This window comes from Ictalurus furcatus, chromosome 10 (genome assembly GCF_023375685.1).
Source record: "Ictalurus furcatus strain D&B chromosome 10, Billie_1.0, whole genome shotgun sequence".
NCBI lineage: Eukaryota > Metazoa > Chordata > Actinopteri > Siluriformes > Ictaluridae > Ictalurus > Ictalurus furcatus.
Genome location: NC_071264.1, coordinates 20,611,711 through 20,637,509, shown reverse-complemented (window position 1 = coordinate 20,637,509; position 25,799 = coordinate 20,611,711). Strand labels below are relative to the sequence as shown.

Sequence of the window (25,799 nt, the reverse complement as noted above, 5' to 3'; positions counted from 1 at the left end):
GTTTTGCATGTTCTTTCGCAGTGAAGTTTGCTGGTAAATGAGACCTTTTTAGCTGTACTCATGTTCGATGCACGTGAATCGAAGAGGGCTTTGGCTGAATGCACGTTGTGATGACGTCACATGATGCGTCTTGGCCCAAATCTGCAGAAAATCTGTGGGAATTTTGAAAAATTGCAAGCTCCTCCGAATATTGTGGAGTTTGTTTGATTTTGCATTCATTTATGTAATCGCAAAATTACAATATCCTAGAGGGACTGATGAATGGATAAAAATGCATGTTTTATATTAATTGCTGTGGTATAAGCTAGCTAATGTTATGTCACCAATTGTAGCTAAATAAAACCAACTAACAAGGCAATGTTGTTTGCAAGCTAAATAATGTTAGTGATTTATAATGTTAAGCATGTTATAGTGGTGATGTCTTATGGCCAAGTTGGTGACTAGATGAACAAATCGTCCATAACACAGCAGTGAGGCAGGAAAAATAAATTTAGAATTAAAATGTGGAAATAAAAGCAACAAGAAGTATTTCCTGTAACTAAACCCAGACTATACCCTGGCTAAAAACAATAATACTAATAGAGATACCTTATAAACAACTTCATTAATTTTGTAGACACATATTTGACGTATGAAAATTTTCCAAAGTTATTTTACATTTTTTTCTAGATATATTTCCCACTTTTTTTTTTCCAGCAATTTGGGGACCAACTCTAGAGTGGGATGTTCAAAAAGCAAATATAAAGGTGATGGTCAGGTGTTCACAAGATGCCATTTTCTCCATATTGAAAACATAGACAAGATGTAATCCACATCTCGATTGGACCATTGAATTGCACTTATATATAGTTGTGTTTTGTGGTTTCAGTGTGTTTTAATAAGAAAAAACAACATACACACAAGGGACCTAGCTTCTAATTAATTTAATAAGGTCTTTGTTCCAAAAAAAAATAATTCAATGCTTCTAATCCCTGAAATTCACTGTACTTGTTTTCTTTTCTTCCCCACAACTTAATTTAAGGTCTTAATAGCCTGCATGATGAAATCCATTTGGGAATGCTAGGAGAAGGCTAGGCTAGTCAATTATCCAATTGACTCTCACCAATGGGGAGCTTTTCACACTATGTAGAGAAACTCAGATGAAACACAGCTCCAGAACTGAGCTAAATTAAAGTAATGGTTCAGTGAAAAAATCTAATTTTACACAATGTTCCCCTTACTGCAAATATAGTTGATCAGTCAAGGTGTGTTACATGTCCAAAGTTTCCTTTTTAGGTTCTGTACTGGAGCTCGGAGGACAATGTAGCTAACAAGTAATGAAAGTCTCAATAAATGGAGGTCTTGGCTGATTGACTTCATTTGGGGTAATGGGGAAAGGAGTACATTTACATTTTCACCAAACTATATCTTTAAGAAAAGCTCAAGTAAAAAAAAAGAATGGTTTGGCAATGAGGGCTTAACAGATGTTAGCTTGAAGGCTGCTTAATATATAATAATAAAACCTCAAATCTTTCAAGAAATTTCAGTCAAAAAAAGGTCTTACACCGTTCAGACCAACATTTTGCTGAGTTCATTTTGGTGTATAATCTTTGCTTAACTACTGTCATGTATTAACTGCATGTAGCTACACAAACATAGTGTAAATTAAGTACACACCATATAAAACTGCTGTTATCTTTGCCTAATCTTTCATAACAAATTATGATAACATGATGCTTAAATTTTTTTAAGTACCACATTATACTAAAATAGTCCACAATACTTACAGTTATGTCCACTATGGTTTTCAAATTTTCATAAAGCTTTAGTATGAAGAATACTAATTATACACCAATTATGCCAGAATTGTATCAACTGTAATAATCCAGACCGCTATTTATATATGTATTATCATTTAAACACAAGTTCTGTTGCAATAAAGGAGCTAACAAACTATCTATCTGGAACTCAGTACAATGTTAGACTTTAAACACCCATTCAGCTGAAAGGTGTTACGAGGTAAGAGGAAATTTTCAAAAATAAGGGAATAAATGTCTGTGAAAGAGAGTTCATTTGTTTTTGCTGAGAGTGCGTTGTTTCTCAGCGTGTTCGACGATCTTCTCCTCCACATAAAGCCCTTTGCGCTTCCGAACGGCATTCACGTACTTCAGTGCCTGATTGGCTGAATCTGCCTTTTCTCCAAAGTGGAGATATTCTTCTTCAGTAGTGGGCACCCAGAACGGATCGCTGAAGATGACCTGAGGAACACACAAAACATACTGAGAACATTTCTTGGATAAAACACCTGAAAATATAGGACAGTGGATGTGCATTATTTACAACGTTATACTACAGGCATTATCAGATACCAAAACTGCATTTGGATTTTTTAAAATTTCCCATAGTGGATTAATAAAGTCAATCCATCCATCTATGAAATTCAGTACATCACTGTTGAACTCTTGATTCTGACTGGTCAGAGGGTTTACATTAATATGTGCTCATTCTAATATGTTATCGTTTCTATAGTAAGAGCTCATTCACAGAAACTTATATGCTGGACACTCAACATAAATGAGTTAAAAAAAACATGTCTGGTTATCGATATGGTGAAGTTTTCTGTGAAGAGATGTTTATTCAGCATTTTTTTGGAAGAGACTCCAGTGTCAGTGTCAAGCTGGAATGACAAGAAAGTCTTCAAAATGACGGGCTTTGCATTTTCTCTCGAACGTGAAGAGCTGAATGAGAGGCTGGTGAGGGAATGACTGTTTATAGCTTCAGTAACAAGTAATAACACAACTAACTTGTTTAGTGAACGTTCCACAATGCTAAATGAGTAAAAAGTAGGATGTGTGATTCTGTAATTAAATTTTTATAAAATGTAATCACTGGCAAATTGCTGTGGTGAGAGGAATAACACAATTCAATGCATGCTGTAATTAGGAAATAATTAAATTTGGGGTTGATTAATTCCCTACAATAGCATGCTCCATTGGGTCATATTCCTTATTGTTTATATTATCACCTGACTATTTTCAGCTAAATAAGGTAAGGTAAGATGAGAAACAGTTATTAATCCTTCATGGAGAAATTAAGGTAAATTAAAACAGCTTGACAGTAAGAATATAATGTGTGAGAAAATAGATAAATAAATACACACCAATCAGCCTTATCATTAAAAACACCTGCCAAATATTGTGTAGGTCCCCCTTGTGCTGCCAAAACAGCTTCGAGGCACGGACTCCACAAGACCTCTGAAGATGTGCTGTGCTATCTGGCACAAAGTCGTTAGCAGCAGATCCTTTAAGTTCTGCAAGTTGTGAGGTGGGGCCTCCGTGGATCGGACTTGTTTGTCCAGCACATCCGACAGACGCTCAATCTGGAGGCCAAGTCAATACCTTGGTCATGTTCCACAAACCATTCTAGAACAATTTTTTGAAGTGTGGAAGAACGCATTATCCTGGTGAAAGAAGCCACTACCATTAAGGAATACTGTTGCCATGAAGAGGTATACTTGGTCTGCATTAATGTTTTGGTAGGTGGTACGTGTCAAAGTAACATCCACATGAATGCCAGGACCCAAGGTTTCCCAGCAGAACATTACCCAGAGCATCACACTTTCTCCACCAGCTTGCCTTCTTCCCATAATGCATCCTGGTGCCATCTCTTCCCCAGGTAAGCAATGCACACACACAAGGCCATCCACATGATGTAAAAGAAAATATGATTCAATGTGGGTCTGCAGCTACGCAGCTATGCAGCCCCATATGCATTAAAGTTAATCTCATTAACTTTTTCAGCAATTTATGCTACAGTAGCTCTTCTTCAGATCGGACCAGACGGGCTAGTCATCGCTCACCATGCGCATCAGTCAGCCTTGTGTGCCCACGACCCTGTCGCCGGACCACTTTTGGTAGGTACTAGCCACTGCATCATCGTTAACACTCCACAAGACCTGCTTTCTGGAGATGCACTTACCCAGACAGTTGTCTAGCCGTCACAATTTGTCAAAGTCAATCAGATCCTTACACTTGCCCATTTTCCCTGCTTCCAACACATCAACATCAAGAACTGACTGTTCACTTGCTGCCTAATACATCCCACTCCTTGACAGGGGTTTTTAATGTTATGAATGATTGGTGTATTTATTGCAGTAAATAGATTTCAGAAATTATGCAAAAATACTAAAGTACAGGTGCAGTATCTCAGAGAACTGTCCTTGTGCAAAAATACAAATGAGTGACAGCTGCATTAAATATAGTGAAGGACAGTAATGTCACCAAGACGAGTATAGTTTTAATCAGCAACAATTGGGCATGATGTTGTTAATCGGTTAAGACTATATATTGCGATATTATATTATCACAGTTCCAAGTGATACTTTTGGGTAATAGTTTTATATATATATATATATATATATATATATATATAAACTATTATAACTATATAATTGTATAACTATATAAACTGTATTACTATATATCTATGTATCTATGTATCTATCTATCTATATCTATCTATCTATCTATATATATATATATATATATATATATATATATATATATATATATATATATATATATATATAAATATATTTCTATCAACACATGCCCAAGAATAATGGTTGGTGCAAATGGGGATTATTATTTTACAGTTGTGAACTGAGTGCCTGAGAATCTTAAATCTCTAACATACTTGTTTTAGCAGAAGTGAAATTACACTCCAGGAAACTAATCAAAAGTATTAACTTGGAAACCATTAAAAAAAACAACAATAATAAAAAATAATAATACAAAAAAAGAGAACATTGCCAATAAACTCAGCCAGCCTGAGATGAAATTGTAACTACTTACAGTTCAACAAAAATAATGGAGTAGAAAGCCAAAATAAATGAAAGGCTATTTTGTGCTAAATAAACAGGAGGAGAAGGAAAGAAAGAAAGAAAGAAAGAAAGAAAGAAACTGTTTAGTACACTTAATATAGTTTTTGCATTCAGTTAATTGACATCAGTGTAATGCTGGATTGATGCTCCAGGCTCTAAATGAAGGCACGAGGGTGACTGTCCCATTGCAATAACCACACAGAGACACCACTGAACATCACTCGTGCTGCTATAAATCAACACCTAGAATAATGTATCGTCAGTTATCTATTTACATTAAAATATATGAAAGCATAACACTTGTTCAATAAAATATTCTGTAAAAATAACTGTAATTATTCTTATTCTTAGTCTTCTCTGATAATCCTTATATCATATAAGTAATCATTTGTTGTTTTATAAATTCAAATATTTTTTTGTTGTGCTGTTATTAGAACAAAGTACAAATGCTGTTATTTTTTATTATAATTTTTTAAAGTGTTTTAAAAACTTTATTGTCTATAATGTTATACAACACTGTTACGCTATAACACAGTCCTAATGTACGTGTCTGATTTATTATTCAGTTTAAGTCTCTCTACTGTCTCTATTGTCAAGAAAGGCAGTCTGACAGAATGCTCATTATGGAGAGCACTGCATGTGTGTGTGTGCAGACACACACACACACACACACACACACACACACACACAGAGAAAGAAAGACACAGCCAGTAGCAGGTGCCATGGGTATGACGCAATGGTTGCAGCTACACACACGTACACACACAGGGAGACAGAGACAGAAACAGAGGCAGAGAGAGAGAGAGAGACAATGACTTCATGCTCTGAAAATAGACAGGAGGTACGATTACTGTACAAGTCCGGCAGAGGCCCTGATAAACACACACACGGCCCTGGGAGCTCTTTTACCGCAGCACAGATGGCATCAACGGCCCCATTTACGCCCTCAACCAGCATCTGCCACCCAGCCTCTCTGGAGAACAGTGAGGATGAGAAGGACATTTGTTTGTGTGTGTGTGTGTGTGTGTGTGTGTGTGTTTGCGGTGAATATCCCCGAATTAAGTGAATGGTTTCCAGTCCTGTCCCTCTTTTTTTCTTTCTCTATTAGTCTCTGTCTTTATATGTCTCTATCATTCCCTAAGATTCCATTCACTTAATTCTAATTCATTCCTATTTAATGTAACTAAGGCCATTCCACTCTATTTCATCCTCTTCTTAATCAGTGGATACATTTTACACCATTCTGACTCTCCTACTCCATTCCATCCTCCACTGTATCTCATATCTTTCCTTTCCCATTCTGTTGTTCTCCATTTCATCCTACCTATTCGTTTTAACTCATTCCACTCCATTTCTTTCCACACTCCCCCATTCCATTCTACTCCATTTCAGTTAATTCCATTCCAAGCCAGTCCAAGTTATATATTTATATTTCATTCAAGTTTATTCTATTCCATTCATTGTATTCTATTATTCCAATGCATTCTATTCCATCCTACTCCATTCCAATTTAATATATTCTATTCCAATTCATTCTGTTCTTCCAATTTATTCTATTCCATTCTACTCCATTCCAATTTATATATTCATATTTCATTCCAGTTTATTCTATTCCATTCATTGTATTCTATTATTACAGTCTATTCTATTCCAATTTATTCTATTCTACTACATTATTCCAACATGTATACTCAAATACACTGGAACCTGTGTGTATTCCACTGCACCCCATTCCACTGCATTCTTTTCCATTTCACTCTCAGTCTAATCAACATTCATCTTAACAAATACTTTGAAATTATTTTTCGTCTTTTATTTTAGTATTAATATGTATTTTAGTACATATTTTAGTAATTTGGTTACTGTTGGTTTATGTTTAAACAAACAAACAAACAAAAAAGAGTGATTTTACTCAATTAGAAATGAACCGTTTTAGGCTTTAGACAAAGTTTTAACTTTTTAAACGGAATAAGAGAATTTCTTTAGAAACACACGGAAATAAAGCTTTACTCCTTTTCCTTCTTTGATGTGCTTTGGTTAAGTGAAAGTTCTGCAGTGGCTAAAACACTACACTACAACTACAAGACGGAACAGCTCTATTGTTAAGTGGTTGAACGTAATAATGTTACTCTAATATGCTTTGTTACAAGACTATATTTAATATACTGCATACACTTCATGAAAGTAAATGAATTTCAGTGACTTTGGTCTTCAGGTATGCTAACTCCAGGTAGCTACTTCTACATAAGCCTAACAAGACATACATTACAAAAGGCAGGTGTTTCCTCTGGGATAAAACATTTAATTACAAAAAAAACAAAAAAAACTGGGTGAAGCATTAGCACACATACACATATCATAGGGGTTTCCTCTTGCTTTGCCTATTCTGTGCATCTGATCGTATATTTTTGTAGATTCACCTTTCCAAAAGGAAAATATTTCACATAAGTCCAATCAACTGATTCTGACATTTCTGTATCAATTTTATTTGTTGAGGAAAATATGATTACATTTGGGCACGTACTAGTGTACTAAAGAGTCATCTACGCTTTCATTATGCCTGTTCATCTCCTAATAATTACAGAATAGTGGTGAGGATAGATAATGAATGGGAGTCAAACCAAACATAAGATTTAATGAACCCTCAGACTATGACTGTGTGTGTGTGTGTGAGAGACAAGCAGGGCTTACACTGAGTGACACCAATTGTGTTTCATGACCACATAACAGTCTAGTGTCAGCATGGAGCTACACTAACAGCATCTCTCTCACACACACACACACACACACACACACACACACACACACACACACACACACACACACACCCAGCCCTGATGCCGTGTACATAATTAGATTAGGTGACCTGAACTGCTCAAGCTATGCCTATGGCCAGCAGGTCGATGTGTCTCTGTGTGTGTGTGTGTGTGTGTGTGTGTGCGCCTTCCTCACGCCAGGGGCAGAAGACACTTGGCAGATAGACTGAGACTGTGGCATATGTGCCTAATGGTCTCGCAACACAGCAGGATGAGCCGCACAGAGACACACACACACCGTGATTATGACACCTGTCTCTGCTAATGTCAACCCCTGCCATTTGACTACACACACACACACACACACACACACCTGACTGAGGCTGTGTCTAAAACCTCTCTGTGACATGACAGCAGCAAGAGTTAATCACTTCCATACATACTATGAGAGAAGATGTGAAATCATTCTATCAGCAGCTAAGCGTGTGGCATCCTGGCAAGCAGTGAGACAATTTTTACAAATAATATTTGTTATGGAGCTATTCCCCAATTCGATATTTGACGACACCACTGAATCTGCTATGATACAGTCCAGTTTAATTTACCAGCTTTTGATCCATATGTGACCAAGTTCATTCAGAATCTTCTTAAAATATACATGTTTTTACACACCAGTTGTCTGTATTTTTTTGCACTAATAATAGATTTATAATCAATTATCATCATCCATCCATACATCCATTTTCCATACCGCTTATCGCAATCGCGAGGGGTCCTGGAGCCTATCCCAGGGAACTCGAGGGACAAGACGGGGGACACCCTGGACGGGGTGTAAACCCTGCACACACCCTTTCACACACTACGGACAAGTTGTAAATGCCAATCAGCCTACAACACATGTCTTTGGACAGGGGGAGGAAACTGGAGTACCCGGAGGAAACCCCCGAAACACAGGGAAGCATGCAAGCTCCGTGCACAGAGGGCGGAGATGGGATTCAAAGCCACAACCCTGGAGGTACGAGGCGATCGAGGTTGAGAGAGCACGCAAGAGAGAAAGAGAGATAGAGAATAGGTGAAAAGAAGAATGAAGAGGTGCAGCGGGTTTGACTTTATAAGACTCTTGCTGGTTATAACTCACTCACACACATGCTCTTAACAGCCACAGGTCACCCAGGTTGAAATCTGTGTAATGGCTTCACCAGTTCCACGCCCGTGCACACACACACACACACACACACACACACAGAGAGAGCATCCCCCCAAACCCTTGTATCAATAATTCTCCCACATTTCCCATCTCACACAGATGTTTTCGATAAGCTGTACAGATGTGAGGTTGATGACTGTTTATGACAAATATTTTTCTCAATAGCAACCCTTTCATCTAAATGAAGTTTACACACACGATTACCGATGAAGAGTCACAATTACCATAAATGCTGCAATTTGGATAAACAAAGCACATGCCAACATTGGAATATTCTGATATACAGTGTGTCCCGGGAGCTAGTGTGGTTTCTCAACGAAACCAAAAAATTATTAACTGTGTGTGTCTGTGTCTGTGTGTGCGTGTGTGTGTGTGTGTGTGTGTGTGTGTGCACACGTGGGCACAGAAAATCAGCTTTAAAGCCAAAACAAAACTCTTCCAAGATTCAGCGTTCCTGATGTGATGTGACGCAGGAATCCTAGAGAACTAGATTTGTCAGTAAACAAATGGCATGTGCATTATGCATTAGGAGTGATGTATATGCTAAATCTAAAAAATGTTTTTAAATAAAATAAAATAAAAACACACTGAGAACAGGTGAGCATGATTAAAAAAAATATTATCCAAGTAGTATAAAATGTTTATAGTAGTGTTTTGACATTGCATTTGTGAGTAAATGTCATGTGGGTTTTCTAGGAATAGAACTATAGTGTGTGTGTGTGTGTGTGTGTGGAGATAAGAATTCAGGGAAGACCTCTAAATCAGTAAATCAGTTATTTGTGGAAATTGCACAATTCAACAGTTAGCTGGACAACCTGGTGGAAACAAAGAAAGTATGACAGCAGCAGTTTAACTGTAAGAGGAGAACACACACACACACACACACACACACACACACACACAGACACACACACACACACACACACACACAGACAGCAGCCTCACATCACACTCTCGAATCACAAAGGCCACATTTTAGAAACATAATGTACAGTAAGCTGGCGAGTTAAATACAGAATTAAATAACCATTCCACTGTGTGTGTATGTGTGTGTGTGTTTATGGAGATTCCATAAGAAGCAGCAGCAATAAGGATGAGTTATATAGCATCTGTATATTATTTACATATATTACTATATGATATGACCTTCTATGCAATTTATTCTCCCTTCTTTCCCATTTCCCCTTTTCACTCATCATTATCCGTTTATATTTCCTTCCCTTCATTCATTTATTAACTCTCCTTTCCTACCATTGGCTTTCATCCATCCATCCATCCATCATTCCTTTCTATCACTGCTTATTTTATTAAATTTTATTAATTCATTTATTTTTATGATAGTTTATTTTAATATCATTGTTCTTTCTTTCTTTCTTCTGTTATACTTCATTTTTATTTATTTATCTATTATCATTCCTTATTTTAATAATCGTTTCATTTCCTTCCTTCCCTCCCTTTTCAGTTCCCTATGTCCTCCCAGTGTCCTTCTCTCTCACCTCCCAGTGAGTGAACACCAGTTGAGGGCTTGCCAGGCCGCTCGCCCTCTTGCGGATCTCATCAGCGAATCCGAAGCTCTCGGCCACCGGCAGTACGGCTCTGATGATGAACACGTCTGATCCCTCTTTCATCTCCTCGTTGAGGATACGACCTTCACGCTTGGAGAGGACGCCATACACACGCCCTATCCAAACAAACACACACACACACACACACACAAACATAAGTCTTTAATAATGAGTCATTAATGTCATCACTTACTGAAAGCTGATAATATGACATAGGGCAGATACGTGCACACACACACACACGCACACACACACACACACACACACACACAGTGTGGGATTCATCTGCGTATTCTCTTCTGGACAACCTCCTCCTTTTATAAACACGCACACACCCTGTAGCTCATCACACACACACACACACACACACTTCAGCTGAACAAGAATAGGTGGAAGTGAGGGGAAGAGCTGAACGCTGTGTGTTTTACAAAGCAGCCCAGGAGACCGGAGTGTGTTAACAGAGCTCAGCTCGTACAATAATAGCTGCTGACAGACAGTAGAGAGAGGCGGCTGACCGCTGACCTCTTCATCCCGGGCCTGAGAGATCACTCAGACATCACTTAACACCCTTCACACCACAGTCCTGCGGATCAGGACATGACGGAAACACGAGTGACTAAACAAGTGGCCTGAAAACCAGCACACACGAAACACATGAAGCAACCAATACAAGTGTAATCACTCTGTATCTGCGCAGAGGACACACACCACTGAGAACATCTACGCCTGAATGGACAGAGCGTGCTTATTTTATGAAAGGAGAAAATTTCCTGCTGGAGGGAAATGCAGATGACATCCGTTCACTGATATCCCCTTGTGAGTTTCAAGCATGAAATACATGATTTATGTCAACACAAGAAATGCGTGGATTAATGTTTATTTAATGGGCGAACTCTGCGTTTTGTATTTTGCATTCTCCTTCTTGACCTTCATCTTAAAAAAACATAACACAATTATTCAAACTATCATATATATATATATATATATATATATACATACATACACACACACACACACACAAACAAACACACACACACACACACACACACACACACACACACACACACATATACAGACACGTGTTAAATCCCATGTTGTTTTTTATTTAGTTCTGTCCTGAATAAGACAACTGTGGGACTCGTACACAACTATTACTAAAGCTGCAAACATTCATTGATGCTCAAGAAGGTTACATTAAGAGCCAGGGGGATGTAAACTTTTGAACAGGATGGTCAGTGTAAATTGTTAGTATTTTGTGTTCTGGGAGACATGTAAATATCTTATTTAGCTTCTGAAGGTCAGAACTAAATGGATCTTTAAACAAAATAATAATTTACACTGACCATCCTGTTCAAAAGTTTACATCCCCCTGGCTCTTAATGTATCGTTATGGCTGATTAGTGTATATACTTAACAGTAATCAGATATTTTTAGGGATGCAACTGAAACATTTTGAGCAAGAATGGTCAAAAAATTGAACTTTTTTTTTTTGGCCAAAAGACAAAAAGGAGGAAGATTTTGACCCAAAAAGATTAAATAGGCCTTCAACAAAGTGTAGTCTAACGCCTTATAAAAAGTAATTTTTTTTATAATAATATAATATAATATAATTGTTTATGGTGATGATAATTAGAAAGTGATTAATAAAGCTGTTTCCTTTTTTTTTTTTTTTAAGACCTGTGTTCACCTGATCTCTCCTGTTCCAGTCACTGTTGATAAAATACATAAAATAAATAAATAAATAAATAAATAAACCTGAGCAGCATCAACAGTGAGTATCTAGCCCATGTGGACATTAGGCAGGCGATTTAGAAAAGGATTATATTGAAAATGCACTGTAATGTTTTTGTTACTGTTTATTGCACATTATTGCAGAATCATCTAAATATCCACCATCCAGCTGAGTTGTAGCAATTGCCACTGCAGCTCTTGACTGCACAGCTGGTGGTATTATTATGCCTCCCCTACTCTCCTTAATCCTGAAATGGTGGAAATGCTATTTTCCTGTCTTTTCTTTAGGCCATCGTTTCTGGATGATTACTTCATTTATCGTTGCATTTTAAAATGGAAAATGGCAAGCGGGGGGGGATCAATATCGCACAAGCCTAGCCAGAGCTGTACCATTAGATAGCTACCTATAGTTTTGATGCAGAAACATTGACAAAACTGGGCAAAATGTAGAAGCATGCACAGTGAATCTGTTATATAACTCTACTAACAGTACAACACTGCATCACCCGAGACTTAACCACGAATGAAAATGAAGGCACTAGTCACACTCCAATAACACCTTCACACCAGTGAGGTGTAGGTGCAATGCTAAAGCTCTGAAAAAAACACAGATAATAGCCTAAAACTTTGTTGCCTTTAAAGGACTAACTATCCATATATACAACTGAGAGCGTGTGAGAAAATGTGCATGGATTTGATTAATCAGCCCCGTGTTAAAACAGGGACTGAGTCATGTATATTGCACACACATTTTCAAAGAGGCATTGTGGGGTTTTTTAAATTATTAATTCATCTCATTTAATTATTAGTAGTGTTACCTTTCACACACAGGGTTAAAATTACTCTAAGGGTAGAGGTCCTCTTAGGACAGAATCCCTTAACAGCTCCCTTTTCAGTCAGCAGACAAACCCTGTCTTTGTTCATGGACCTGGTGCTGTGACATCATCTCATCTGAACATGGCTGACCTACAGCAGCTTCCAATTATGGAGCAGGGAGCACTGCTTCCTGTTTGTATGTGACATGCGATTTCCTCCCTGAAGACCTGGCTAAGCAATGTGGGTTTGGAAACATTTTACAAACACGTTTGATTAACTACCATGAGAGGACGGATGAAATAAACGGGGTTTTTTTTTACCAGGTTTTACTTTGTCATCTACCTACTACACGTTTACCTGGGCACCTGATTAATTAAAGGTTTTATGTGTTTAAAAGAGCAAAAAATGATACAATACATAAATAATAAAAACAGGTGCAAACTTGATAACACCCAAAAAATGTACCCAGATGACAAAAATAACACGACTGCTTTGCATTTGCACCTAAAAATAAAAATAATTAAAAACAAACAAACAAAAAAACAAACAAAAAAAAGTCTAAAAGTCACTTCGAATAGCAACTGAAGGGCAGGTATTAAGGTTCCATTTGAAGGTTCCCAAAAGTCTATTTGAAAAAATAATAAAAACTGTTATTTTAATAGTTTTCTTAAAATTATGTCCAACAATAATGAGCTTTTGACTTAATAATGGTATTAATAATGGTATGGTTTGTTATTAGATATTGGCTGCATGTTCATGCTAGGGCTGCAACAAAAAGGATTTTTTTTATAATGATAAAAGAAAAAAATCTGTTATAAAAACATTATAATTGGATATCTGACTAATCTAACAGCCACACCCTTTTCCAATAACTATAACCAATTTAAATTACATAAGAAATTTGACAATTAATAATGAAACCTGGCATCTGAAGATTTAAATGGATGGTGTTTACCTTTTTTTAATCCAAACTGTAATAAATCAGTAGCCTTCCCGAAGACATTAATTACTTACTATTAATATTTAAAATAAATAAATAAATAAAATAAAACATAACTGGCCACATTAAACTATGAAAGTGCTACGCTAACACAGCATTGGACGTGACTCCTCTGGGCATGAGATCATATAAAAATATCAAGCCCTGTCCATGACATAGTAATATAAGGCTAACATTAACTGTTGTCTATTATACATTCTTTACACTTTTGGGTCTTTTCATTTGCTGTATTTGTTGCTATGAAAGGCATCTATGCTTTGTGTATCATATTTATTTATTTATTTTTTGTGAAAAGCTCCAAGAGTTTTAACATTTTAAGTAATTTCTTCTTTGATTGTGCTCTCGTTGCCACTTAAAACATTTTTTTATGTCCGATATGCAGTTTCTTATAGGGACATTTTTATCCACGTGTCAGAAATGAAAATTATTGTGCAAAGAGAAAAAGCACCCAGCCGTTGTAAAGGCTATTTAGTAAAAGCATTCAATTATTTTCATTTTTCTTTTCCAAAACCAAAAGAGCACAGCTCTGAAGGGTCGCAAATATGTGTTCAAGTTTACCCTGACGGATCTTTTCCCCATGTTTATTTTAGTTTATCACTTTTGCCTTGTTGTAATCAAAGCCCTCAATAAGGAAAAAAAAAAGTGTAAATGACATACATGTTTATATTTGTGATAAATCTGATAAAAAATTTTTTAAAAGTATGATGCAAATAATGACAGAATCAACAACTTTCTGTAGTGTATTAACTTCCGACTTGCCTATGCATGCTTACCATATCTTTTTTTGCTGCTGGATAAGTAAATAATGATCCATATTTACCAAAATATAGTACTGTGCAAAAGTTTTAGGCACATGCAAAGAAATGCCGTAGAGCAAAGATGACTTCAAAATAACGAAAATAAGTGTTTCTACATTAAAAAATAAATACCGTAAAGAGCAGTAAACAGTAAAACAGTAAAAGTAAACAGCAGTAAATAAAAAAAAGTCAATAATTGGTGCAACAAAAAAAATAAAAATAAAAATAGTAGTCTCCGGGACAATTAGTGCAGTTTGACAAGGAAATGAGCTGTAAGTTTTATTGAGCATCTTGCAGAACCAGTCATAGTTCTTCTGGAGACTTTGACTGTTGCACTTACTTCTTACTTTTGCAGCAAAACCCAGCGGCCTTCATTATGTTTTTTGTCTGAAAAGCGTCTCTTATGTAATATGCTGCTTTCTTTATTGACATACAAACATTTTTCTTTAACATTTAATTTGTGCTGGAAATGTAATATTTGGAAATCTAACTTATTTCTTGTACTGACTTGATAATGTAGAAGTCATAAAATAAAAATCTATAACAAAGTTTGTACTCAAAAATAAAAAATAGGGTGCCTTTTGCACAGTACTATATTACATATTATTGAATTTTCAGAGGTAACATAGCTTTTGTCTAGTTCAAAGACATTCGATGTTGGTCGGCATACTGTTCATGGTGTTCATCTGCTGCACATTTCATTCTATTGAAGTTCTGTTTAACTAACTATGTATTCTTATTTATTTAGTCTGGTTAATTAGAACTGTTGTGCTTTTTTTTTGTGTAACTAGGATCCTGGACTAGGACCAATCAAAGTAAAACTGTCATTTATGAGAAGTTACTTTCCTCAACTACAAATGTACCAAGAGAAAGCATGCTCCAAACACGAGAATGAAACTTCCTGCTTTTTGACATTTCACCTCTCTTGACCATGAATACACTGTGGAAGTTGCATTGCTGCAATGTATTTCTCACGCACAGCAAACATGAGATCAAAAGCACATGTGCTGGGACACAATAGTGTTACACCATTCCAACAAATGCATGATGTTACACGATGAAAAAACAGTATGTGCAATGCTTCTCAAGATCAACTGTTTAGCTATGCTTGTGGTGAAAGCCAGCGTTTTTTATGTGGCTGGGTGGCGATTAAGAAAAATCACAACAGTGACAGTCTGGACATGTGATATTCCATCCATAACAATGTGACTTAATTTGACTTGAAGTGCAACGTTTTCATGTCATTCAACTGGAGCTGAAGTTTTGCTAATTTACACCTGTAGTTACTGCAAATACAAAGCCGTATATATCTACTTGCAACTGAATAGATTTCGTCATTTTCTCTAATTCCTTTCAGACACTGTTGTCCTATTCAGTGTTTAGTAGTGCACATTAGAGCTCCTGTATGGTTTTGTGTGTTGCATAGTGAATCAAACTGTATATGTTTATACACAAAACCTAAAGGAAAAATCCACCCTGTAACACATTTAATATGTTTATATTGAACTATTTGTGATGTGTTTAGTGAGTCTGGTGATAATTTGTTTGTAATTTGATTACTCCCATTAGAAGTTTTGGTTGTGTGCTGTACTGATGTAACAGGGGGACACTACTAGTGAAGTTACAATGATATGAATAGTGCTTAATAGGTGAAAAAGCTGTCACTGATCTCAAGCATAATGGATAACAGCCAGGTTTTGCTGTTAGTGGATAAAAAGAAAAAAGCAAGAGTTTCTTTTCTCACTCAACAGAATGTTTGTGCAGAATGTACAGATGTGGAGGTGAGAAAGCTGGACAGACTAAAGGACTAAATCACTGCTGCATCATGCTCTTTAGACAGAGATGAAGCTTATTTAGTGCGCGATGAAGGGCTTATTCCCACTAGCACTACTATAAGTGGGTTGTTGAATGGCATTGTGGATAATGTTCAAAACTGTTAACCAAAGTGAAAATAAACCAACATGTTCAACAATAATAAGACCAACAAGCCAGCTCAGTATATCATTATAAAATAAATATAGGATGTCATTGAAGACCACATGTTAATTGTTAAATTATGATATGCAAGTCATTTATTTTTTTAAAAGGAAGTAGAGGGTTCTGCTTACCTAAGACATCAGCTGTGGCCATGATCTCACAGGTGTACATGGCAGCCATGAGGCGCTGTGGTTTAGCCTGGAAGGCGTGCCTGCACGCTTCTTTCATGGAAGCAATTAGCTGACCTGAAAACGGCCCGTAGCAGTCTGCCATGTCTCGATGCCTGCTCTGTGCCTCGTTGTCTTCTCCAATCTCACGTTCATTATTATTTGCCTCCAAACTCTGTTGAGAAAAAGAGTCCTCCTGTGAGTCCTTCTGCACTGTCTGAGATGGGATTTTCATATCCCATCTCTCCATGGAGAAGCAGACGCCCATCAGTGGCTCCTCACACATGGGGCCTGAAAGCGTAGCCAGCTGGAACCCACTACCGATGCTGTTATCGAAATCTCGCAGTGTGGCGCCTTCGCCTTTCTCCTTCTCTAAATTGAGAAACTGCCACACCGATGGCCTTTGGTATCCCTCAACACTGTTCAGAAGAATGTTGGGGCCGTAGCGACGCGGTCCAAAAGCCCAGATTCGCTCCACTGCATTCCTCCACTTGTGGCCCTGAAGGTGTTTTTCTAATTCAACCTTTAAATCATGGATTTCCTCCAGAGTTTTGGAACTAATCTCTAAAATTTTGCCCTCTCGTGCCAGCAGGTTGAAGTGCTCCATGGTTCGAATGAGCTCTGCATTCTTCTCCAGCACCCTGGTCACTTCCTCAGGTAGAGGAATGGCCCGAACTCCGATTGTGGCCATTTTGTTGGGGGTGGTGAGGGTCACCAGGCCACTTGAATCGATCTGAACCCCTTCATGGAGTTTGGTTTGTTCCTCTTTGGTTTGACGGATCACTGCAACCTTCTGCTGGTGTCCAAGATCCTCGTTCACCATGTCCACTTTGGGTGGGCGGATCACAGTCTCACGGAATGGGATGATGGGAGCAGAGGCACTGATCTCAATTTTGGCAAACCTGTGTAGAAAATCATAAATGGATAACCATGTTACTAAAAAAGTGAATAAGAAAATGAAACATTGCACTCTAGTATCTTCAGCTTCCTTGGTTTGGGTTTAGTGTTGTTTGTAATCCAAATATTTGGCTATATCTGATTTATTAAAAAAATTATTTTAAAGTCTTGTTTGAAAAAATCTTGAAAGTAGGTCCCACCTTCAGTTCAATTTAAGAGGAAGAATTCATTTATTTCACTTAATGTGTTACTATTTTCTCTAAATCTTTATTTCTTTTCCAGCATATCCCTGTTGATATCCCCAAATTATATTTAGGTATTTTCTACCAATATAGTACATGGGACAAGAACCTATTCCAAATTTGTAAAACCTTTTTTTGAAGTGGTCAAGAGCAGTAGGGGCTCCAAATCTATCTTCCAATAATTTTCCCTCTCTCACAAACTGAACAATAAAGATATACAATGGATAGGAAATTCGTTTGACCAGCTGGGCACACAGTATGACTTGCCCTACACTTAAGTTTTTGATATTGTATTTGATTTGTACTTTCAAAACAAACAAAATTTTCCCAATAAACTTAAATCACCACATCCAGAAACATTAGTTTCTTTTAATCCATCAACTAGAGATGCAATTTTATTTAGGTGTTATTTACACATTTCTCTCACTTGTCTTGTGCTCCATTAGCCTATGTTAAGGCTGGGTCCTCATATGTCTAATCTCAAATGAGCTAGGATGTTCCCCAGCTTTAACCCAACTAGACAGGTTTTTTTTAAAAATGTACTTTAGTAGGCATGTAGAATGTAATAAACACAATTAATATGTAATTAAAAAAAATAATTACATAAAAGAAAATTTTGAGGGCATGCAGAATTAGCAACAAAAGATCTCATAATAATAATGAAGTCATTACTCCAGTAAACTGGAACTGGAGAACTAGAGAAGCAAAAAAATGAGAAAAGGCTATTTCTGGCCAACTGGAATGGCTAAGCTCTGTCTCTACCACGTGCACTGGTGGTGTATGAAAAGCTAATTTACAACAGGCTCTCAGGCTGAAAATATTCAAACAGCCACTCATCTCTAACGCTCTCTGGGTAAACACAAACACCCGATGGCTGCTACAATAAATAATTCTGCTAACCAATGGCAACATCAAAAGGGAAAACATGGATGTAATATGTACGCAAGTGCCATAATCTTAAATAGATTACACAATACGGTCGCAGATAAATCTATGCATTAGCTGAAGGGTTAAGGTTCTATCAAGATCATGTGGCTTGTTTCTAAACAATTACGTTCAGTTATGGCCAAAGTTCATTCATTCATCTTAATTAAACGCATGAGGGTCATGGTGGATCTGGAGCACTGGGCGTGAGCACCCTGGATTCACACACTCATTCACACCTAGGGTCAATTTAGTGTAGCCAATCCAGCTAATGACGTGTTTGGGAGATGAGAGAAAACTGTAGAACCAGGAGGTAACCCACACAGACACAGAGAACTCTACAGTGAAACTCTACATTGACAGTAACCCAAGCTCAGGTCTGAACAGGAGAACCTGTTGGATTAATGCCAAAAAGAGGGGTCAGTGTCTTGTATTGATTGTAATACATATGAAATATATATTGTAATGCTGAAAAAAGAACAGAAAAAACTACTAAATGTGTGCAGCAGAAGGGTAATAAAATTATGAAGAATTGCTAGTTTTTGTAAATTTGAATCTAAAGATGAAGCTGGTGGTGTTACATTTCCTCCATCTCTTATTTCCACTTCCAATAGTACCTACACAGCTGCCCATCAGGATGATCCTGAAGCCTGAGAATGTCTTTTGGTATTCCATTTTTACAACTGCGTTGCTATAAATTCTACAGCAACGACCTGGGTCAGTGGGACAGAATGTGGCAAAGTAGTGAACAGAACATGAGTGTTATGTCATGAACAGTTGGAAAGACTGATTACTAATTGGTCAACTGGAGCAGAAGGCTGTCTGTGATTGCAGTTTTTCCCGGAAACATCCCATAATCCAGTTAGACGTAGACAGTCATTGAGCAGGTTGGGGAGCTGATAATCCTGCAGAGACTGTATACTCGAAACTTCCAGTGAGTGAAGAGGAGAAGGAAGCGCACCGAGTCGGCTGACAGCTCTCGGCATTAGTATTTCACACAGTAGCTTTTTTTCTGCCACACTCTCACCATGTCTCTTTCTCTCTCTCTCTCTTCGTCTGCCTGTCTTCCCATCTCATTATTATTATTTTTTTTTATCAAGTCAACCAATTTATTTCCATCTTTCTCCTGCTTATTAATGGTTATCATAGCACAGTCTTTCTAGTACCCACTTTTAATATTTTTTCTCCATTTCATAGTATTTCTTTCTTGGTCTCTCTGTGTTCTTGATTGTGTGCATCATTCATAGCCATCCAAATTGTCCTAGTAACTGTAAAATACAGACTAAACATAGGCAATCTAAGCACCTCACATTGTCACCTTGTTTTAAAAAAGGAATCTTCTTAGAAGATGTAAACTATTTAAAGGGCCAAAGTTTTATAGGAGACCAAAGTTTTATCTTGGTACTGGATTCAGTCCTACATCCTGTATGCTCAAAACAAGGATCAGTCAACCAGCCATTTTAAAAAACTGCATTCTGGGAATAATTACGCAATATTAAACCATTTCCGAGGCACAGACACAAATGAAGTAAACGGATGTAAAAGGGACAATTATTCAAAACATAATACCATATGCATTAAGGAAGCTATGTTAGTGCAGAACATAAGGCAGGGTCATGGTCATGGTGGATCGTAAGTGATATTCCGGGAACACTGGGGGCAAGTTGGGAATACACCCTGAACTGGCCACCAATCCATCACAAGGCAATGTGCACACACAATTTACAAATTTCTTCAGACCTAGGGAAATTTTTCTTAGCAAATCCACTTACTGGCACATTTTTGGGAGGTGGGAGGAAACCAGAGAACACAGATGAAACCTTCATTGATACAGCTTAGGATTGCATCCAAGACTCAGGAGCTATAAGGAGTCTATTCTACCCACTGCACCACTGTGTTGCCTTTATACTGACAACAGATTATCCATGTCTTTTCCAAGATATTTTTCATACTTGTAATTACTTTTTAAATTCTTAAAGCAAATGAATGCACTTAAATTCTATAGTTCTCCAAAGCATCATATTGATAGGAACTGATAGGAACATGTCCTTGACTGAGATTTACTATACACATACATTTAAAAGCTGCCATTATTTTCCTTTAACTGATAACAAGGAAGACAATTTAAAAAAAAATCAGACCCCTCAGACATCTGTTCTAATGAAGCACAACAATAGATAACCACAGGGTCAGACTTGTGGCAGTTGACCCAATTTGCCCAGGACTGCTGGGGATCATGGGGATGTGATGTCATCATCCTGTGACTGGTGGAGTGGAGTGACCTCGTTTTTAGTGGCTGTGAGCCAGGCGACATGACCTGCTCCCACACAGAAGACTATCAGGGTTATTTTTAAAACCTGATAACGCACTCTGGAGAACATAATGTTTATGGACAAGTGCTCTTAGCAGGCAGACCTTTAACCCTTGACCACTGGAACCTGCTGACCCTGGTGGTGACCTGGATTGGGAGGCATCTCAAAGCTCAACAATACCCTAGGGCAATACCTAGAAAAGTGGATATGAATTTAACAAATTTGAAATAGTTTTTAACAACATAAAAATAAAAATCACAAGAAAGAAGTCTACTCAGACACTAATTAGTATTTACATACCAACAAGTCTACACGAAATTGTAGACTTCCTATCAAATCTACTTATTTCAGAAGAAAAATCATCTGAGACTTCAAATATACATTTTGGTAACCCATAAGCTCATTGAAAACAGTGTATGTGGCTATATTAGACTTGGTAAGCATTACTCATGATGAATCAGGGCACACTCTTTATAGCAGGCATGCCCTTGATCTTATACTGACATTTTGAATAGATTTAAAAAGCACAGTTACCCTTCCCAAGTGTAAAATAGTCTCTCATCACTGTCTCATTTCATATGAACTGTGTCAAAATATACGCATCACTTCACTGCTGCATTAACTGGACAATCACATCGACTACCCAGCTTGACTGAAAATCTCCTAGATTTGTTGACTTTGATTGTTTTGCCCTCTGAACCTAGACAACTCGATCAAGTGACTGAATGAAAATCAATCTTGCTCCATGGTGTAACGGCTATACTTGCATTTTAAAACTGCACATCAAACTACTGTTAAACATATCCTCTCTTAGCATTACCTATGTACCCAAATCTTATCATACTTCCCCCTTTATCCGAAAGATCCTAGACAAGATTGAGCTCATACTTTCGTAGGAATCACTTTTAAATTTTCTTTTGCCTCAATGGGCTGTTAACACTTTGATCTTATCACTTTGCAAGTGGAGAACTGTGCACATTTTTGCCGTCCTTTATATAACATAAAAAGGTAGCATTGTGAACAGTGTTGTGTAAAAGAGTGCTTTCAGACATCTAGCATGTCACTGCCCAATTGTCAGCTCAAAGAGGCCGATCCAGGCTCGTTTTTGGATGCTGGAGGCTGGAGATGAACATAGTAGAAAATCCTTCTAGATGCTGCTGTAGACATAGCATCCTCCATCCATCAGTAACCTATAAGGAGCTTCCAAACTGCATGCTCAGTTTCAGAATTAACAATTTCAGCTGATATAATGAATTTTTAGAAAATATGTATATATAATTTCAGCTGAGACGTTAGCTCATCTGTACAAAATGCCCATTTGCTTTAACTACGGAACAGATGACTAGTCAACTACTCTTTTGGATTACTTGCTGTCTTGTAAACATTAAGAAGTTGGCAACCCCAAAATACACATAAATGAAATCTTTCAAGCAAAGTTTAGGCCTCATCACAGCATTAGTTAAAGTAGTAAATGACATACCATGATCTTCTGATCAGAGTTGTGTCTCCTTGCTTGTAATATTTGATCTCAGTGCAGATTTTGATACCACAGATCACAATATTCTTCTAGATAGCCTAGAATATTTTATTGCTCTTAAGCTCCTCATTGGCTCAGTCTTACTCTTACTTGACTAACAGCTAGCAGTTTGTAAATGTTAATAGTGACCTCTTTATCCACCAAAAATAATAACCTTGGTATTCCCTCTGTTATAGGGTCAATGTTATTTTTTCCTATTGTACATGCTACCTCTGAGTACAAGTATTTGTAAAACGTGACATTAACTCCCACTGCAATGTAGAGGATGAGCAGCTCTATGTTTTAGCCAAACCAGATGACTACAGATTTCTCAATTTTATTAAATTGGTGTCTAACACTTTAGACACTGGATGTTGAGTAACTTACTCCTACTTAATTCTGACAAGACAGAAGCTCTTCTAGGGCCATGCAGAGGATCTAAATTACAGGCATCCTGATAGTATGAAAATAATTGACCTGCCAATCAAAAATCAGTCAGTATTTTCAATGGCCATGGTATAAATCCCAATAAATAAAACTTTGAGACATTTTTGGTAATTAAGAAATATATTCAAATATTACTAACAGACTCAGATTTTTAGGATGTAATATATTCATTTTAGTCTTGGTTAGACTTTGAGAGTGCTAAATAGGTAAACTGTAAACATGTTCAGCACTCTTTTGCAAATCTGCTCAAGAGAAGCGTGGCACACAGGGTGGGGGGAAAAAAAGAGTCAGGGCCAATGGTGCAGTTTGATTTTTATGCCTCTCTATCTGTAAGAATCACCATGGGAATAGGAGGAGACCAGGAGTGATGAGCTGAAGAGGAGCAGCCACACAGGAACGGTAATTAGATGAAAATGCAGGCACTTTGGAGATACCAAGTCGATTTTTTTGAGGCCGTGAACTTGTGGAGTCAAAACTAAGGGGCTAACCTCTGCCTCAACAACAAGAGCAGAGCTTAATGCTAACATGTGTCTAATCAAAGTGGGTGTAAATGGCAGCATGGACAGGACGCTGCTAGTCAAAATGTCAGGGGATGAGGGCAAGAAGGAAAAGAAGTGGAAAGAGAGGGGAAAGAAAAGAGAGAGGGGGGAGAGATGTCTGCTAATGAGATGTCTACTGCTAGAGCTGTCCTTTTCAGACAGGAGCTTGAGGTGGATGTTTGCATTCACCTACTCTGTCACGTTCTTTCTCTGGATAACAAGCTTAGTATGTAACAAAAATAATTTGAACATCATGGGTATGTGTAGAATCCTGGCTGTGGACTGCAGCATTCAAATTTAAGTTTGCAGTACTAGCATTAATAAAAACTATACATATTTTAAGAACAGCAGCTTAAATCTAACACAAATATAAATTAGCCAGTGTATTAAATGCGAATACATATTATTTAAATGGGCTGACCTTTATAAAATGTGAGATCAGTTTCTGGATGAATAATAATACTATGTATAATTGATTATCAGACTTCATAATCCTAATCCAAGGATGGCTAATTTTTCGTAAACATTTCTTCTATTCCCATGTTCAGGAACACCTTTTGTGAATGATGCTCATTCACACATGAACACTAACAAACAGGGATTTGTTGATCCAGAAGAAAATCTGCAGGAGACCTAACATGCTTTAACAATTCATGCACTGAAATGCATTTCTGATGTACATTATTAAAATTTCAGTAGGACCTTCAGAAAGTAGAAATACTGTTTGTCTTTATCAGCTGCATAATTGTATCAGATGCATATTGTCTTTATCAGATGCATAAGACAAATGGTGCACATGTATACTCATTAGATATCTCATTCTAATGAATAAATGCGTGTTTAGTCCTTAAGATTGAAATAAAGAGTTTAAAAGTCAGAAACCGCAGACCTTCAATGCTAATTATGTGTGGTGTAACATTCGGCTTGGTGTTTTAAATAATCTTGATTTAAATATAAAAGATCATAGGAAAATAGACTGAAAAATATTATATAATAAATAGAATAGGCTGGTTTGAATATTTTAGAAACTGCTGCTTTCCTGCGATTTCCACAAACAACCACTCTTTACACCAGTGGTGAGCAGGAAAGCATCTCAGAAAGTTCTGAAATGTTTAGAAATGTTGAGGTAGATGGGTTACAACAGCATATGACCATACTGGGTTCCACTCCTGTCAGCTAAGAACAGGAATCTGAGGCTAGAGAGGGCACAAACTCAAAAAACCGGACACTTGAAGACTGGAAATATATCGACTGGTCTGCTGCAACATGATGATTGTAGGGTGAGAATTTAGCATTAGCATTATGAATTCATGGAGCAACCCTGCCTTGTGTCAACAGTTCAGGTGGTGATGCAATGATGTTGGGAATGTTTTCCTTGCACATTAATACCAATTGATATAATCACCAATCACCTGTATGCCAAAGACAATAAAGTTTATGGTCACAATTTATCCAACTTATAATGGTTACTTCCAACATGATAATGTGCCATGTCACAAAGCACAAGTCATCTGAAACTGACTCCATGAACAGGACAATGATTTCAGTGTACTTCAGTGGCCTCCCCAGTCACCAGATCTGTAGATCCAGTAGAGCAGATATTCAATAGAGCACCTTTGGGATGTGGCAGAATGGGAGATTCGCAGCTTGAATGTACAAGCTGACAAATCTGCAGCAATTATGTGAGGTAATCATGTCAACCTGGACTGGAATCTTAAAGGAACATTCCCAACACCTCGTGGAACATATGCCACAAAGGAGTGAGGCTGCTCCGAGAGCAAAGGGGGTTGAATTTTGCTTCCAAATTTCCCATTTCAGAGAACTGCATTGATATTAAGCATTAAAACTTTGAGGCTTTCAATTGCTAACAGTACCTCAATATACTTTATGCTGACCCCTAACATGAATCATTAACCTCATCTGTAAACTCCTAATCCATAACCCATAAAATGATCTGAAATACCAAACCCTTAAACTAACTACCCCTACCCATAAACTTACCCTCTAATCCTATAAATTATTTATCATGTATAAATTGTGTGGGC

The 25,799-nt window shown here is 37.3% G+C and overlaps 1 protein-coding gene across 11 annotated transcripts in view; it reads right to left on the bottom strand.

Moving 5' to 3' along the window:
• Window positions 1-908: 908 nt before the first annotated feature.
• Window positions 909-25,799, bottom strand: part of efl1 (elongation factor like GTPase 1) — a 154,576-nt gene continuing 129,685 nt past the window's right edge. For all 11 annotated transcript variants that reach the window (XM_053635532.1, XM_053635530.1, XM_053635535.1 and 8 more), the window contains 3 exons: window positions 16,842-17,779; window positions 10,321-10,505; window positions 909-2,237 (listed from right to left, as the gene is read on the bottom strand). In XM_053635532.1, the coding sequence (XP_053491507.1) occupies window positions 2,049-2,237; window positions 10,321-10,505; window positions 16,842-17,779 (1,312 nt within the window). In that variant the 3' untranslated portion in view covers window positions 909-2,048. The remainder of the gene's footprint in view (window positions 2,238-10,320; window positions 10,506-16,841; window positions 17,780-25,799) is intronic.